The sequence below is a fragment of the Entelurus aequoreus genome, linkage group LG07 (genome assembly GCF_033978785.1).
Source record: "Entelurus aequoreus isolate RoL-2023_Sb linkage group LG07, RoL_Eaeq_v1.1, whole genome shotgun sequence".
NCBI classification, from domain to species: Eukaryota; Metazoa; Chordata; class Actinopteri; order Syngnathiformes; family Syngnathidae; genus Entelurus; species Entelurus aequoreus.
The window spans coordinates 40,003,342-40,021,487 of record NC_084737.1 but is presented as its reverse complement, the minus strand read 5'-3'; the positions used below and the strand labels follow the sequence as shown (position 1 = coordinate 40,021,487).

At 39.3% G+C, this 18,146-nt stretch overlaps 1 protein-coding gene across 1 annotated transcript in view; it reads right to left on the bottom strand.

Moving 5' to 3' along the window:
• Nucleotides 1–727: 727 nt before the first annotated feature.
• The window catches only part of LOC133653850 (glutamine--tRNA ligase-like), a 29,370-nt gene continuing 11,951 nt past the window's right edge, over nt 728–18,146 (bottom strand). Inside the window, exons 8-23 of the mRNA XM_062053602.1 lie at nt 13,844–13,918; nt 13,603–13,688; nt 13,445–13,531; nt 10,194–10,293; nt 10,017–10,095; nt 5,740–5,979; nt 5,560–5,652; nt 5,336–5,473; nt 5,046–5,133; nt 4,822–4,968; nt 2,292–2,393; nt 2,094–2,186; nt 1,875–2,002; nt 1,734–1,800; nt 1,514–1,639; nt 728–1,396 (exon numbers count right to left, since the gene is read on the bottom strand). Of these exons, the coding sequence (XP_061909586.1) occupies nt 1,346–1,396; nt 1,514–1,639; nt 1,734–1,800; nt 1,875–2,002; nt 2,094–2,186; nt 2,292–2,393; nt 4,822–4,968; nt 5,046–5,133; nt 5,336–5,473; nt 5,560–5,652; nt 5,740–5,979; nt 10,017–10,095; nt 10,194–10,293; nt 13,445–13,531; nt 13,603–13,688; nt 13,844–13,918 (1,700 nt within the window). The 3' untranslated portion in view covers nt 728–1,345. The remainder of the gene's footprint in view (nt 1,397–1,513; nt 1,640–1,733; nt 1,801–1,874; nt 2,003–2,093; nt 2,187–2,291; nt 2,394–4,821; nt 4,969–5,045; nt 5,134–5,335; nt 5,474–5,559; nt 5,653–5,739; nt 5,980–10,016; nt 10,096–10,193; nt 10,294–13,444; nt 13,532–13,602; nt 13,689–13,843; nt 13,919–18,146) is intronic.

Sequence of the window (18,146 nt, the reverse complement as noted above, 5' to 3'; positions counted from 1 at the left end):
ACTGGAGTATAAGTCACATTTTTTGGGGACATTTATTTGATAAAACCCAACACCAAGAATAGACATTTGAAAGGCAATTTAAAATAAATAAAAAATAGTGAACAACAGGCTGAATAAGTGTACGTTATATGACGCATAAATAACCAACTGAGAACGTGCCTGGTATGTTAACGTAACATATTATGGTAAGAGTCATTCAAATAACTATAACATATAGAACATGCTATACGTTTACAAAACAATCTGTCACTCCTAATCGCTAAATCCCATGAAATCTTATACATCTAGTCTCTTACGTGAATGAGCTAAATAATATTATTTGATATTTTACGGTAATGTGTTAATAATTTCACACATAAGTCGCTCCCGAGTATAAGTCGCACCACCGGCCAAACTATGAAAAAAAACTGCGACTTAATAGTCCGAAAAATACAGTACTTGTGTACAATCAGATGTCTCGTTAGTAGATACAGGATATGAGGTGTACACCTGGAAATGTAATATGTTAATATTTTTGCTTATTTTACTTAAGTGAGATGACCTCTGTAACACCCTTCAGCATACTTTCATACTCACATCTGCATTTGAAAATATAGTAAATGATGGTCAATGTGACTTACGTCACTATGTTTGCCAATTACTTTATTTTTCATCCTAAAAAAATAAAATCACAGATACAGGTGAAAAAATTTCCCTTTGCAAGAACAAAAAAGTACAATATGCATGAAAAGCATATTTAACAAAGATGCCAGAAAAAAAGCCAGATTTATTGTAAATTGCACACATAAGTAGCTACTGTTATGTCGATAAGGTGTGTAGTCATTTTATTATTAGAAACCAGACACAAACTGTTGTTTTCTTAAACAGTTTAATTGTGCCTGATACACGAGCACCTTTTGTGACATAAAAAATGATGCTTTGGCAGTGACCAACCAAAGTTAGATACTGTATTTGATAGCATCAGCAGAGGTGACAATGTTGTTATGAAATTCATGATATTATTTTTCAGTAATCCTATAGTATACAATAAAAGAGGTAATACTGAGCAATTAAAATAGTTATGAGGTGACACAGAGTGGCAAAAATTTAAATGTATCCATCAGATACTTAAGTATTTATTTTTCACAAAATGTATTTATAGAAATGACTAACTGCAGTCAGGGGGAAAAAAGATGCATAAGGAATGACTGCAGTTCCAAATATGGTCAGTTATCTTATTTGTTTCAATCTCAACCAAAGCAGTTGCTGGCTTTATACATGACGTGGTGCAAATAGTTGTGATTGTGGCATGTATCAGTGGGCTCTTGGGAAGCAGGACACACAGCTTGATCGCACAGTCAGACACCTAAATCTTCCCAGGATCCTCTTTGAGAGTAACTGTCCTGTTAAAGATCAGCTGCACAGATGGAAAAAGACATTTATGTTCAGCAAAAAAGAGGTAACAGATCATCCCTGAAAAAAATGTATATATATTTTAAATTATATTTATTATCAGGCACCAGTTTCAGTATACCTTGTCATCTGTGCTGTCAGGGTCCACGGAGAAATAGCCAACTCTCTCAAACTGGAATTTGTCAAGTACTTTCGCTCCTTTGACAGAGGTATCAACTAAGGCACTGGTGATAACTTGCAGAGAATTCTATACGACAAAATTTTTTACAATTTAACAATCACAAAGATCAACTGATGTCGAACTTAAGGATCAGATTCAATCCAATCAGAATGTCACTCACAGGGTTGATGTCACTCAAGAAGCCATTGGGCACCTCAGCCGGATCCTCAGGGTGTTTGTGCAGGAATCTGCAAAGACAATGAAAGAAAGGTTATAAGAATCTTTATTATCACTAAACGGATTGTTATGAATGACAACTTACAGCCTTTCATAAATGCGCACTTCACACACAAGTGGCTGGCTGACCCAGTGGATGAAGGCCTTTGGTTTCTCTGCTTTGTCAGAGCTGCAGCAGGTCACCTCCAGTTCCACCACTTTACCCTGGGTGTCCTGGAAAAGGAGTATTTATTTTGGATAGTAGCAAATGGTATCAAAAAAGAAAGAAGCCTGAAAAATCAAAATCAAATGTGTTGGAACATACCTTGATGATCTTCTGGACAGAGATGACATAGCCAGCATGCCTTAGTCCGACAGGCTGTTCTGGGGTAAGGCGTTTGTAGCCTTTCTCCATCACCTGAAAAAAAAAAAAAAAAAGTCTGTAATTTTCTGTAGATATGTAAAGGCACAGGTAGTTACTTTGCCATGAAGGTATTTTATGTTTGACATTTGTGTCTCAAACCTCTCTGAAGTCACTTTGTTCAATGAAGATGGTGCTTGTAAAAGGCACAGTATGGCTGCCCTTGGCCTCGTGAGCTGGGAAGTCTGGTACTCGTATGTTTGACTGTAAGAGACATGAGAAGATTACAACCTGAAGACAGAATCGAAGCAACATTATATGCACCAAGGTACATTACAAAAGGACAAATGTAAAGGGTCACTTGAAAAGTTAAAATAATAAATTACTAAATTTGTGCGCCTTTGCAGCTATAATGGCAAGGGATGAGTACCTTTCACAATTGAACCGATACGGTACCAATTCCTGAGAATCGCTACGATACTCAACGGTACTTTTTTGCGTGTCAATGTGATAATAAATGTTCATTTGTTGAACAATACAATCGCTATTGTTTTTAACATTTAACACTGAGCTTATGATAACTGTGCTGTACAATTGATCTCTCTTTCTTACACTTGTGAGTTTTATTTGTAAGTGTTGTGTAGTAGACTTTGCAAGAAGTTGCAATTCCAAGACTTTAGATGGCAGTAGTGTGTAGTTCACACAGAGGGCAGGCAGTTTTGCAGAACTACGGAGTAGACTATCTTTAAATAAAGCCAACAAACCTGAAAATGTTTCTTTTTTTGAGTGGATATAAAAACTATCACAGCAAGTATGCATTCATTTCAGTTTGTCCGGTGTGTGTGTTTGTTGCCATAGTCAGGGTGTAGTCAATTTTTGAGCACTAGAAAGTGTTTGCCTGTAGGTATTGTATTTATGACACACTAGATGTTAGATTGCAACATGTGTCTTAGCTGTAGCACTAACTGGCACATTTTGAGGTGTTGAAATCATTATGTAAAATTGCTAATACTAATCAGTAGCATGTATATGGCATATGTACTTTGCATATTTTGCAAAGTGGATCCTTATCAAATAAGAAACCATTCTCATGCCACCACTGTAATATCCTTTAAAAGTATAAAATCCTAAATTTTGAAAATGTCCAAAAATCTAAAATTGCCTTTTTGATTTACAAAGTCTTACATGGGTTAGCACCACCACCTATCAGACTTTATCAAGTCCAGCAGGTTTTAGGGGAGCGAGTTATTCTAATGGAATCCTTTATCATTTGGGTTAGGTTAAACTGTTTGGCTAAATGCTTTAGCTTATTGGAACGTGCTTTATCCAACCAATCTAGGTTAAAATCACCCATCAAAATAGTTTCCTTGTTACTGCAGGCTTTAAGTAAATCTTTCAACATGTCATAAAATACAACCTTTTTAGGTGGCCTATATAAAACAACATTAAAAGACATTTCAGAAGATAGGCAAATTGTTACTCCAACACATTCCAAACTATTCTGGGAGAAGATTGATCGGCTTGCATTGGATTTTCTTTTTAACATAAAACACCGCCTCCTTTTTTATTAAGTCAGTATTTTCTAAAAACATTGTAACTCTAAATGGTCAAGGCACCTGCTGGGTTATTTTCAACCTTGCCTTTTGTACTTGGGCACAATTACGCTGGAACAAAAAGGACCTTCCACAAACGAATTCCACAAAATTGAAAGCATACAATTGGCCAAAACATGTTTGTAAGAATTATGATTCAGTGGGTCTAACCCAGGGGTCATCAATTACATGATTAAGGGCGATAATTTTTTCGACAGACACTAATGGCCAAGTTCACAACTCCAAAACCTCACTACATATGCACAAAACAAGGCCTGAGAGTTATGTACATCATATTTACGTCAATGATGTGATTTATTAAAAAGAATAAAATAAAATAAAATAAAATAAAAGTTGTGCCCACCTGCAAACAAACTTTAGAGTGGTACGTACATTATTTACTTAAAAAAGTATGTGCTTAGCGTACCGTAACTACTCTACTTCCACAAGCTCGTCTGTTAAATAAATCGGTCAATTATATTTTCATCATAATTGATTGTGGAAATACGTCATAATAAATAACATGAACATTTAAAAGGTATACAGAGCATATCAAAAATGATAGTTCATTACATATAAATAATATTGCTTGTTATCTTCGACTTAATCTGCTCCGTTATCTCCCAGTGGATGATGCCATCTATGCTTGCGGTACGCACTGCAATGCGAGTCAAATTAAAGGAAATCAAAATAATCTGGTGATGTCTCGGATTTTCACAATAAAATGACCAACCTGCAACAGAATAGTGATTTTAAAAATAATTCATCGTCATTGTTCTGTTCAGAAAGCCATACAATTATTTTTTTAAATTATTGTTTGAATAATTTAATAGCCCATATATCCTGAATTCTGTAATTTTATTCTGGGGGCCAGATGGAAAGTTATGGCGGGCCGGATGTGGCCAGCAGGTCACCAGTTGAATGCCCCTCGTCTGAGATTGATAAAATGTTTCAATCAATCAAAGTTTATTTATACAACCCTTAATCACAAATGTCTCAAAGAGCTGCACAAGCCACAACGACATTTTCAGCTCCGATCCCCCATCCCAAAATCTAAACATTAATTTTGTCCATATTGTCTATTTCATCAATTAACATACCTTTGAGCCTTCAGGAAGGTTAACTATTGTGATTTTAAGAGGTTCCATCACGGTCATGGCTCGTGGGGCTGTCTCGTTAAGCACATCCCTCACACACGCTTCCAGAAGATGCGGCTCGGTTGTCGTCTGGGAAACGGTGACTCCCACCTAACAAAATGTCAGAAGCTTACAGTCAATCAGGAGTGAGCCCATATAACTACTCCTCAATTCATCCTTGTGCTTACCCGAGCACAGAAGTTGTTAATTGCCTCTGGTGGGAAGCCTCGCCTCCGAAGCGCAGTTAAAGTAAAGAGACGAGGATCGTCCCAGTCTCTGTTATTAGAAAGAATATGTCGAATTGATCGATTGAATTTGATAGAATTTAGTTTTTTATTTAGCATGAACACTTCAAGTTAAAATCTTACAAAATAATCAGTGTGAGTAGCAAAAACTCTGGTCTGTACATAAAGCATATTTGTTCTAAATTTTAACAACAACCAGAAACGCAAAAGACATGCATCCTATGCCATCTTACCTGACTGCGCCACTCTCTACCAGTTTGATGATCTTTCTTTTGGACACGACGGTGTAGGTAAGGTTCAGGCGGCCATATTCCCACTGAACGGGGCAGTACAGGTCCAGAGCATTACATAACCAGTAATAGGATGAGCGCCTGCAAAACAAAAAAAAAGCAGACAGGAGAACAATTTAGGCAAATTTGATTCAGAATGCCCCAAAGGGTAAAGACTGATTGTTTACCTGGCTTGAAACTCTTTGGTACAGAGTGAATGTGTGATATTTTCAATGGAGTCACACAGACAGTGGGTGTAGTCGTAAGTGGGATAGATGCACCTGATTTGAAACAATCGGGAATTAGGTGTTGGGTTTGTTGTGGCAAAGCCTAATTTCTAAAAAAATAAATTAGATGGGTAAGCTTACCATTCATCTCCAGTACAATGATGCGGCGTATATTTGATTCTGTACGCCACAGGGTCCATTTTCCCATCCTCCATGACTGTCTTCATCCTTAGTGTAACTTCTCCCTCTGCGAACAATCCTTTTTTCATCCTCTCGAACAAAACTAGCGATTCTTCAATGGGACGATCTCTCCATGGTGAAGGAGGAGTATTATGGCCTTTGAGTTCTTCCCCTTTCTGGTGGCACACATATGCATGACCCCTGTCGAAAGACAAGATTGAGTTATTGTCCATAATAGTTGTGCTTTTGCAATTAAGCCTAGTGCTGTTAAGCGATTTAAAAAAAATAGTGATTTATCATGATCTATAATTAATTTAACTAATTAATCTCTTTTTTTAATCCCACCTAAAACTGCAGATAGAAGCCTACAACTTGAAATTTCCTAATTTGAATTATTTACATTATTAAAACAGGTATTCAAGCAAAAAGAAGTGGCTTTGTAAAGTCATTTATTGTTTTAACAGACTTGAACAGATACAACCTGATTTATTTACTAAAATTAAAATCATGTCCATATAAAGTATTGAAGTTAATACATTAGAAACAGTTGTAACCTTGGGGGCTGAAGAGGTGTCGTCCCTTTGGGCGTCACCTGTTTGTTGTTTTGCTATAGTGTCACTGTTTGCAGTGTTCTCAGGAGCACATCCGTGGGAGCTTGAGGGGTCATCCATTCATTCAAATTACTCACCAAACCCGCTGGTTTACAGCACATACTGTAAACACCTGCCGCAAAACTGCGTGAAGACTAAGGTGGAGTCAAACAGGTGCAGTTCTTAATAGGCAGGCATACATACATATGTTTCTCTGGTTTGCTGTAATTTGTTGTGGACTACTTAAACAACTGCACTGTGTATTTCTTTTTTGCTACAGCTAATTCTAAATGAATAAATAACAGCTCTTTGCTGGTTGAGGCTTTACGCAGTCGTTTGTACTCATTTTTGGTACACTGTGTATTTTTTGTCTTAATGGAGAATGTCTTAGAAGACCTTTTGGCTTACTATAAAATACCGTTCTCTAAACAAGATAAAGAGCAGGATATTAGGCATGCAGTGCACACTGCTTTAGCTGAGGAGAATATTATTCTTCCTGTTGGCGCTGTTTCCCACCGTGCTGCCGCAACACTTGACCCAGGGGTGCGTAAATTGGAGATGGAAGTGGAAATGCGACGTATCAAACTTAAAGAAAAATAACTACAGTATGAGTTTGAGCTGTGTAAGTTGGGAATGGAGGCATCTGTCCGATGAGAATCTGTTCAACAAGCCCAAATTGGATGTAAATAAATGCATGTGTCTAATCCCGCCTTTTTTTGGCAGAGATGTGGACATATAATTTGTGTTATTTGAGCGGATGGCAATGACCTTAAAATGGCCCAAAGATGTTTAGCCACTTTTATTGCAGTGTTGGGTAACACCCAGGAGGCTTATGCCTCTCACTCACCTGAGTCTAGTTGTGATTATGATGAGGTGAAGACTGCAGTGTTAAGGTTGTATGAACTTGTTCCGGAAACATACAGGGAAAAGTTTTGTCAAGTTATAAAAGCAGACGGGCAAAGTTATACTGAGTTCAGGCATGAAAAAAATAGCGCCTTTTAATCGCGGGTGCTTAGCACAAGATGTCAAAGATTTTGAACAAGTTTGTGATCTAGTTTTATAGGAAGAATTTTAAAATGGTTTTCCTGACAATATCACAACATATTTAAATGAACAAAGATTTACTACTGTGTCTGCTGCTGTTATTTTAGCTGACGGGTATGTTTGGAACCACAAAGAAAGCTTTAAAAAAGACTTCTCTGTCGCAGAGAAGACCGATCACGCACAATCACTCAGGTAGTCAACATGTTGCACCGTCTAACTATTGGACAGCTAAAGTACTGCCCATATGCACGTACTGCAAGAAACCGGGTCATTTGATAAACAGCTGTTTCTTGTTGAAGAGCACCAAATCAAAACCAGTACTGCTGGTAAAGTCCCCTTCAGTGCCACATTATTTTAAAAGTCAGTGTGCGGATCTGGCTCTTTATTCCCCTTTTATTATGAAGGATGATGTTTCACTGTCTGATAGCAATGACAATTTTGACAATTTTACACGATACTGCGGCCTCAAAGTCTACTATTCTTGGTGGTGTGTTGCCGCATTCACATAAAACCTCTTCAAACATAACAAGCTGGTGCAGGCTTGGGAATTTACTTATGCACTCTTCAGCTCGAATCGGATTGGTGTCTGTGTGCCCTGCTTTTCCGATTAAAAAGGTATTGACTTCCTCTTAGGGAAAAATTTAGCTGATGTCTGAAATCTTAGGTAATCCTGAGGTTACTACCGTCCACAATGTTTTCAAAAAACCCTGATGAATTACAAATGGGGGGCAACACGGTGGCAGAGGGGTTAGTGTGTCTGCCTCACAATACGAAGGTCCTGAGTAGTTGTGAGTTCAATCCCGGCCTCAGGATCTTTCTGTGTGGAGTTTGCATGTTCTCCCCGTGACTGCGTGGGTTCCCTCCGGGTACTCTGGCTTCCTCCCACCTCCAAAGACATGCACCTGGGGATAGGTTGATTGGCAACACTAAATTGGCCCTAGTGTGTGTGAATGTTGTATGTCTATCTATGTTGGCCCTGCGAAGAGGTGGCGACTTGTCGAGGGTGTACCCCGCCTTCCGCCCGATGGTAGCTGAGATAGGCTCCAGCGCCCCCCGCGACCCCGAAGGGATTAAGCGGTAGGAAATGGATGGATGGATGGATGGAATTACAAATGGAATTTCCCACCGTATCTCCCCCGTGTGTTGACGTGTGTTATGGCTAAAGCTAACCTTTCAGATCAGTGTGAGGAGTTACAGGATAGTTTTATGGCAAATCTTGAAAGAAACACACCATCCAAGGTTAAAGGTCAAAGCAGCCAGATAGGACAAAAGTCACAAGGGCTGTTGTCGAATTTTGGTGGTCTGCACATGTCTCGGAAACATCTTATTTATGAACAGAAGCGTGATACAACACTCATCAATCTGTTTAAAATAGCGGTTTCAGTAAAAAAGTTTGTAGACAGGGCTACTAGATATTTGATTAAAACTGGCTTGCTGTTACGGAAGTGGCCCAACCTTCATGTCCGCTTGTGAAGACTCCCGTGTAAAAACTCAGATTGTGGTTCCAAGCATTTCTCGGTCTGAGATACTCAGTGAAGCCCATAACAGACCTTTTGGTGGTCAATTAGGGGTCACTAAGACGTACCATACTATTGGCCTTGGTTAAAAAAGGATATGCAATCACATTTTAAATCCTGTCTCACACATCAAACCTCTTGCAAATCTCACTTGTCTGTGGCACAGTTTTAAAGAAAAATCGGTGTTGACCAAAATTTTAAGGTTAAACACTTAAATCCTGTTGATAGGGTTTTGGTGTTTCTTCCTAGTCCCGCTTCTTACCTTCAGGCATGCTATTGTAGGACCTATATGGTTAAGAAACAAGTCAGTAACAGGGATTACATTTATCCTACCCATCCTATCCAAGCCAGTAAAAATTATGTTTTGGCTAATGCGTTGTCCCATGTGCCGTTGTGGTAAATGGTGGCCCTTTTTTTCCCCCTCTACCATTCACTATTTGGGGTTGGGGTGTTATGTACACCGCACTTACGCCCTCACCTGTGTCCAATTTACTAAGTGTTTTTCCTTTCTTTGTAGATTGTGATTGGACAGCAGATGGGTGCCCAGGGGCAGAAGCTCTCATTCACTCTAGGGAATCTCCAGCACAGCTGATAACCATGCACCTGCTTATGCTGCCAAGCCTCTCTTGATTAGCGACAATATAATTTGTACTTTAATTTTTTTGTTGAATAAATTGTTCAATAAGAACCAGTAAGTCCATAATGTCTGTCCTTTATGTTACAAGTCCCTTTTAAGACTAGACAAACCGCATAGGACCATCTGATTCGGACTACCTCCTGATGTGGCCCAAAATCTGAAGCGAAAATATCAGATTTTAAACATTTCGGAGCGTTTAGATTCGCAAAAAATATCCGGTCTGTTTAACTTGAGGGCCAAAAAAAATCAGATTCAGTGTCTAGTGTAAACGGGGCCAAATAGGTCTCATATACATAGGTTATGTCATCATGTCACAAACTTTATTTAACAACAGAATATGAACTCATTCACTTACAAGTTTTGGTTTCATTTTATCTTCTCTAAGCTTAAATAATCATAATTAACGCGATAATTGGACACCCCTAATAACAGTATACTTGTGGTACTTACCTGCGAATGAGATCCATTGCTAGATCGTACAGTAGCTGAAAGTGGTCAGATGCGTGCGTGACTGCATAAGGTGTGTAACCTGTGCAAGACAGTGTATAGTTAAAAAAAACAAAAACAAAAACTGAATATGGAAAGATCTTTTTGATTTTCATCAGTTGTAAAAGTGACAAAACTCACCTAGCCACTCCACCATGTCTTTAATGGCAGTAAAGTATTTCTCCTCCTCTTTCTCTGGATTTGTGTCATCGTATCTCAAGAAACAAATCCCATTGTTTGCCTGGAAACGAGTGAAACTTTGAGGAAGACATTTTATTTCACATGTTAAAGGGGAGCTGCACTTTCACAACCATTATGAAACACATGATGAGGGGTATATATATATATATGTATATATATATATATATATATATTAGGGCTGCAACAACTAATCGGTTAAATCGATTATAAAAATAGTTGGAGATTAATTTAGTCATCGATTCGTTGGATCTATGCTATGCGCATGCGCAGAAGCTACTTTAAAAAAAAAAAAAAAATTTAAACCTTTATTTATAAACTGCAACATTTACAAAAAGCTGAGAAACAATAATCAAAATAAGTATGGTGCCAGTATGCTGTTTTTTTCCAATAAAATACTGGAAAGGATAGAAATGTAGTTTGTCTCTTTTATCCGATTATTAATTGATTAATCTAAGTAATAATCGACAGATTAATCGATTATCAAATTAGTTGCAGCCCTAATATATATATATATATATATATATATATATATATATATATATATATATATTAATGCATTGGTAAATAAATGTGATCAAAAGTAAGCTTACAATGGAGCCCATGGGAGCCTCTCTAATCTGCTTGTAAAGCCCTTAAAAAAACATCCAAACGCCTTCAATAAAGTTTTATACACAAAGATATATGTAATGTATTTAATATTTACGCATTTTGATCATATTAGGCATAGGCGGCGCATTAATTTTACAAACGCATCACAACATTCACCTTTTTTTCCACTGATACTGGTCACTGCAGACTTTATGGGAGCCAACAAACATAAAACATCACTTACTGTAGGTCTGCTGTCAATGGGATGTTCATATACTCCCATTTAGATGAAGAATTGCTCAGAATCCTCACAAAGAAAAGGGGGGTTGAACCAATCGTCTTTTCCTGTCGTTCTTGCCATTTGTGGGTCTAAATAGGCTGTCAAAATGTACCAACTTCTTATACTATCACGTGAGAGGCATGATATAAAAAATCTTTAATGAACTTTGGCGAACAAGGCTACGAGAAAGTAGCTGATCCGTCAATGTCAACATTGGCACGCAAGCTTGTGATCACGAGTTTGTCTGCGTTAGCGCTTATAATAACAATATCACTAACACTTGGTTAATATTCAAGTCACGAAATGTAAATGGAGTATTGTTGGCACTTTTTGGATGGTTATTTATTGGGTTTTATGGGCAGAATAGAGGACCTCCCATTGGATCCGCTGTAAGCAGACTTATTTAAGTGTAAAAATGCAATTAAAAAAATACATTGGTCGTCATGTATTTCATAATGATTGTGAACAATAAGCAAAATTAAAAGCAAAAAAGTGCAGTTCCCCTTTAAGTACACTGAACAAGAATATACATTGCAATGCTTCTGTTTTTGCTCCCATTTTTCATGAGTTGACACAAAAGACCTATTCCTCTCAAATGTTCACAAATCTGTCAAAATCTGTGTTAGTCAGCATTTTTTCTTTGCCAAGATAATTTATCCCACCTCACAGGTGTGGCATATCAAGATGCTGATTAAACAGCATAATTATGTGTCTTAGGCAGCCCACAATAAAAGGCCACACTGAAATGTGCAGTTTTGCTTTATTGGGGGCCTGGGGGTGTCAGAAAAGCAGTTAGAATCTGCTGTTATCACCATTTTCCTCACGCAGTGCAAAACATCTCCTTTGCATTGTGTTGATTGTGGCCTGTGGAATGTTGGTCCACTCTTCAATGGCTGTGCGAAGTGGCTGGATATAGGCAGGAACTGAAATACGCTGTTGTAAACGCCGATCCAGAGCATCCAAACATGCTCTATGGGTGACATGTCCGGTATGCTAGCCATGCAAGAACTGGGATAATTTCAGTTTCCAAGAATTGTGTACAGATCCTTGCAACATGGGGCCATGCATTGTCATGCTGCAACATGGCACAACAATGGGCCTCAAAATTCAAAATGCCATCAATAAAATGCACTTGAACTCGTTGTCCATAACATACGCCTGCCAATACCATGACCCTAGCCCCACCACGAGCTACTCTATTACGTTGACATCAGCAAACAGCTCTCCCACGCGACACCACAGGCTGCCTGCCACCTGCCACCTGCTCTAAACAGGGAAAACCGGGATTCATCCATAAAGAGAACGCCTCTCCAACGTGCCAGACGACATCGAATGTGAGCATTTGCCCACTCACATCGGACTTAACTTTAATTTTTGTTCATTGTATGTAATGTAGGATGAGGACGACGAGCATGCAGATGAGCTTCCCTGAGACAGTTTCTCACAGTTTGTGCAACGATTCTTTGGTTATGCAAACCAAGTGTTGTAGCAGCTGTCCCAGTGGCTGGTCTCAGAGAATCATGGAGGTGCACCTGCTGGATGTGGAGGTCATGGGCTGGTGTGGTTACACGTGGTCTACGGTTGTGAGGCCGGTAGGATGTACTGCCAAATTCTCTGAAATGCCTTTGGAGACGGCTTATGGTAGAGAAATTAACATTCAATTCACGGGCAACTGCCCTGGTGGACATTCCTGCACGCTCCCTCAAAATTTGCGACATCTGTGGAATTGTGCTGTGTGATAAAACTGCACATTTCAGAGTGGCCTTTTATTGTGGGCAGCCTAAGACACACCTGTGCAATAATCATACTGTTTAATCAGCATCTTGATATGCCACATCTGTGAAGTCAGATGGATTATCTTGGCAAATAAGAAATGCTCACTAACACAGATTTAGACAGATTTGTGAACAATGTGTCTTTTGTGTATATAGTAAAAGGGGACGGCGTGGCGCAGTTGGGAGGGTGGCCGTGCCAGCAATCTGAGGGTTACTGGTTCAATCCCCACCTTCTACCATCCTAGTCACGTCTGTTGTGTCCTTGAGCAAGACACTACACCCTTGCTTCTGATGGGCCTGGTTAGCGCCGTGCATGGCAGCTCCCGCCATCAGTGTGTGAATGAATGTGTGAATATGTGAATGTGGAAATAGTGTCAAAGCGCTTTGAGTTCCTTAAAAAAGGTAGAGAAGCGCTATACAAGTACAACCCATTTACCATTTAAAAGTATTAGCTCTTTAAGTTCAACTCATGAACAATGGGAGCAAAAACACAAGTGGTGCGTTTATATTTTTGTTCATTGTAGAAATAAAAATGGAAGAAGTCTTACCTTTGCGTAACCAAAATTAAAGTTAATGGCTTTGGCGTGTCCGATGTGAAGGATGCCATTGGGCTCAGGCGGAAAACGAGTACGAATCTTAAAAGAGTTAAAACATCGGTCAAGATCTGTCATTATATTTTGTTCAGCCTCTTGTCTACATATCTCACCTGTCCACCAAAGAGCTCCATGTGCTTTTTCAGCAAGTTCATTGTGTTTGGTGTCACCACATAGCCCTCAGTTGTATAGTTCTCCCCTGCAGCACAGTTAAAGGTTATTGAGTTACACAACAAAACATTCTTTTAATATTGTATGTATTGTATGTAATGTATTTCTTTTCAAAAGACACCAACATGTCTTTTGAAAAGAAATACACTAACTATTGATAATTTTTGTAATTTCCCTCCTCACCTGGTTTATGGAACTTCAGGGCCTCTCCTCTGAGCTGCTCCATTAGGGACTTTCCCTCTACAGAGGTGGCCTCGCCTAAACAACCAGCAAACATGTTTTTAAAAAACACAAGCAACCAGAGGTGGAAGAAAGTCAGCGTTTTGCAAGTCTCAAGTAAGTCTGAAGTCTTCAATCCCAGGTCTCGAGTCAAGTCTCAGGTATGGACGTGCAAGTCCTAGTCAAATCTCAAGTCAAGACAGGTTGAGTTCTTACAGGTCATGGGCACTAATTAGTGATTATGTTCACCAAATAAAAGCCATTTAACAATGTAATAATTTATTACATTTGACATATAAATCATATGCATTCTGACTTGTGTTATTTTCTCATACACCATAAACCCAATATGGTGAATGTTTCTATGATTCAAACCCACATTGTTCATGCTTTAATTTGATTGTTATTAGGAAGGCACATAGGTGAGAGTCACTACACACAAGACTGCCCTCACTGATGGTTTAACTTGAATAGGCCAACAACAATTATTCACAACATGCACGCGACACCAAAGCCAAGCACAATCACGCCCCTTTGAGCTGGGTAGAACTTTTCATCTGTTTTTGAATGTTTTGTTATTTTTCAAATTAAATATTTTGCAATAATAGCACACATTTTGACATTAAAGCAAAGTCTCTACAGCAGACCTGGACATCCGGCCCTTTGTGCGTCTCTGTCCGGCCCGCGTGAGGCCAATCATAAATTACAAAATACATTTAAAGGCTTACTGAAATGAAATTTTCTTATTTAAACGGGGATAGCAGATCCATTCTATGTGTAATACTTTATCATTTTGCGATATTGCCATAATTTTGCTGAAAGGATTTAGTAAAGAACATCGACGATAAAGTTTTGGTCGCTGATAAAAAAGCCTTGCCTGTACCGGAAGTAGAGTGACGTCACAGGTTGAAAGGCTCCTCACATTTGCACATTGTTTACACCAGCAACGAGAGCGATTCGGACCGGGAAAGTGACGATTACCCCATTAATTTGAGCCAGGATGAAAGATTTGTGGATGAGGAACGTCAGAGTGAAGGATTAGAGTGCAGTGCAGGACGTATCTTTTTTCGCTCTGACCGTAATTTAGGTACAAGGGCTCATTTGATTCCACACTCTCTCCTTTTTCTATTGTGGATCACGGATTTGTATTTTAAACCACCTCGGATACTATATCCTTTTGAAAATGAGAGTCGAGAACGCGAAATGGACATTCACAGTGACTTTTATCTCCACAACAATACATCGGCGAAGCACTTTAGCTACGGAGCTAACGTGATAGCATCGTGCTTAACAGCATATAGAAACAGACGAAATACGCCCCTGACTGGAAGGATAGACCGAAGATGGTGGCCGTGGATGAAGTGCTGGCTGTCCAGAGTCGGGACCCCGGGTGGACCACTAGCCTGTACATCGGTTGGGGACATCGCTGCGCTGCTGACCCGTCTCCGCTCGGGACGGTTTCCTGCTGGCCCCACTATGGACTGGACTCTCGCTGATGTGTTGGATCCACTGTGGACTGGACTTTCACAATTTCACAATATTATGTCAGACCCACTCGACATCCATTGCTTTCGGTCTCCCTTAGAGGGGGGGGGTTACCCACATATGCGGTCCTCTCCAAGGTTTCTCATAGTTATTCACCGACGTCCCACTGGGGTGAGTTTTTCCTTGCCCGTATGTGGGCTCTGTACCGAGGATGTCGTTGTGGCTTGTGCAGCCCTTTGAGACACTTGTGATTTAGGGCTATATAAATAAACATTGATGGATTGATTGATTGATAGCAGCAAAACGGCTATGAACGAACATTTGAAAAGAAAACCATCAACCAGTCAATCGTCCGCGTTAGCATACGTTGTCATCATTACACAAAAACATGAATGTGTCATTTGTATCTGCTAGGGGTGTAACGGTACGTGTTTTGTATTGAACTGTTTCGGTACGGGGCTTTCGGTTCGGTACGGGGGTGTACCGAACGAGTTTCTAAGCTAAAGCTAACTTTAGCTGCTAAAGTCTTAAGAAGCTGCTTTGCTCCTTCTGCCTCTGTCTCAGCACGCAGCATTGTCCCACCCACACAACCATCTGATTGGTACACACAAAGCTCTACCAGCCAATCAGCAGTGCGTATTCAGAGCGTTACCAGCCAATCAGCAGTGCGTATTCAAAGCGCATGTAGTCAGCGCTTCAGCGTCGAGCAGATAGGTATTTAGCAGGTGAGCATCAGGCAGCGGACTCTCCCCAAATGATAATAAACACCTCCCAGTCAACTACTAGTAACATCACTATGAGCCCGTTGACCTTCTAGAAACTTAAACTGCAGCTCAGCAGCTAATAACCTCTCAGTTCCAGCCACATCGACCCCTTCTGAGCGTAGACATGCTAACCTTTCTTCATTACAACTGTTAGTCACTCACTGGAATGAGTAGAATTGGTTATTGTGTACTGTGTTGGACTGGATGTTTATTTTGCACATTTTAAAGCAAAATAAGCAATACTTTTACTTTTGAAATGCTTATACTATTGCAGAATATTAACATTTGCACTGGATGTTTACTTTTATATTTGCACATTAAAAAGCAAATAAGCTACTTTTAATTTTGTTAAATGTTAAAAGTTTTAAATGTTTACATTGTTACAGAATATTTTGTCATGTTGTTGTCAATGTTGACTGAGTGGCCATACTTTTTTTTTTGTAAATAAAAGCCTTGCCTTTTGAAAAAACTGGCCTACATTTATTTTTTCATCTTCATTTTAAATAAAATAAAATAAAAAATAATCGGTAAAAGGAAAAATAATCTATAGATTAATCGAAAAAAATAATCTATAGATTAACCGATTAATCGAAAAAAATAATCCATAGATTAATCGATAGAAAAATAATCGTTAGCTGCAGCCTTACTGCTATCAAACTCAAAGTCCTCCTGGTTGTGTTGCTGTAGCCAGCCGCTAATACACCGATCCCACCTACAGCTTTCTTCTTTGCAGTCTCCATTGTTAATTGAACAAATTGCTAAAGATTCACCAACACAGATGTACAGAATACTGTGGAATTTAGCGATGAAAACAGACGACTTAAACTGGCGACCGTGCTATTCCAAAATGTCTCCTTCAACCCTTGATGTCACGCGCAAACGTCATCATACCTAGACGTTTTCAGCCGGAAGTTTCCCGGGAAATTTAAAATTGCACTTTATAAGTTAACCCGGCCGTATTGGCATGTGTTGCAATGTTAAGATTTCATCATTGATATATAAACTATCAGACTGCGTGGTCGATAGTAGTGGGTTTCAGCAGGCTTTTAAAAAAGTATCTATGTCGAGTGTGCAATACAAAGGTGCTGCTTTTGTTTTGAAAAGCGTTATTTGTATTACTTCCGTGTGGACGTATGCGCGTGCGTGATTGTGAGTGAATGTAAACAGCTGCAATCATAAATTACAAAATAAAGTTGAAAAACCATCTATGTCGTGCGCGTAATACAACTGTGCTGCTTTTATTTTGAAAAGTTGTATTTATGTGTAACCTGTGAGTGAAGGTGCACAGCGACAAGTGATGCACGGTTTACACCCGAGACGCTAAAAAGAGAAAAGTTGATGACGAATGGCGTGTTTTCAACAAGACATGGACTGCCAAGCAACGTTCCCTCTAAGGTGCGCGCCTGCGCAATTGCGCACTGCTCAAGCATCCTCTGCGCACAGCAAATATATGCCACGCACCAAATCAAATCCATCTGAATTCTAAACAAAATAAACACATTTATTCTGTGTAATTTTGCAATGCAACTCCGAGTGACAGTGACAACAAGCGGCCCTAACGGTGTTCGTCAACACCGTTCAATTGAACACCGTTCAATTATTGTAACGTCTATCGAGATGCTTCGAGGCCAGGAATTATATTGATCACTTTATTGAGCAAAACTGTTTATATTCGGCCATAACCACACCAAAAACATGAGTAAAACACTTCTATCTCGAAAAACTAGTCATTTTCTGCCGTACAAACCAGGTCAAAACCAACTTGCCATGTGTCACCAACACGCATAGCACTAAGCCACTGGTGCGTTTATGGCCACACAAAAAGTGGGACAACTCAAACACCACACAGTTACACTATGACTCCTCAGTCATACGTGTGCTTATTTTACTGTCATTTATTATTAGTGTTAATTTATTTATATTAATCATGGAATGCTGTTACTAGAGAAAGTTACAGGAATGCACACTTCATCCTATGCTTACATTTCATTGTGCAACATGAGGATGTTTAAGGGGAA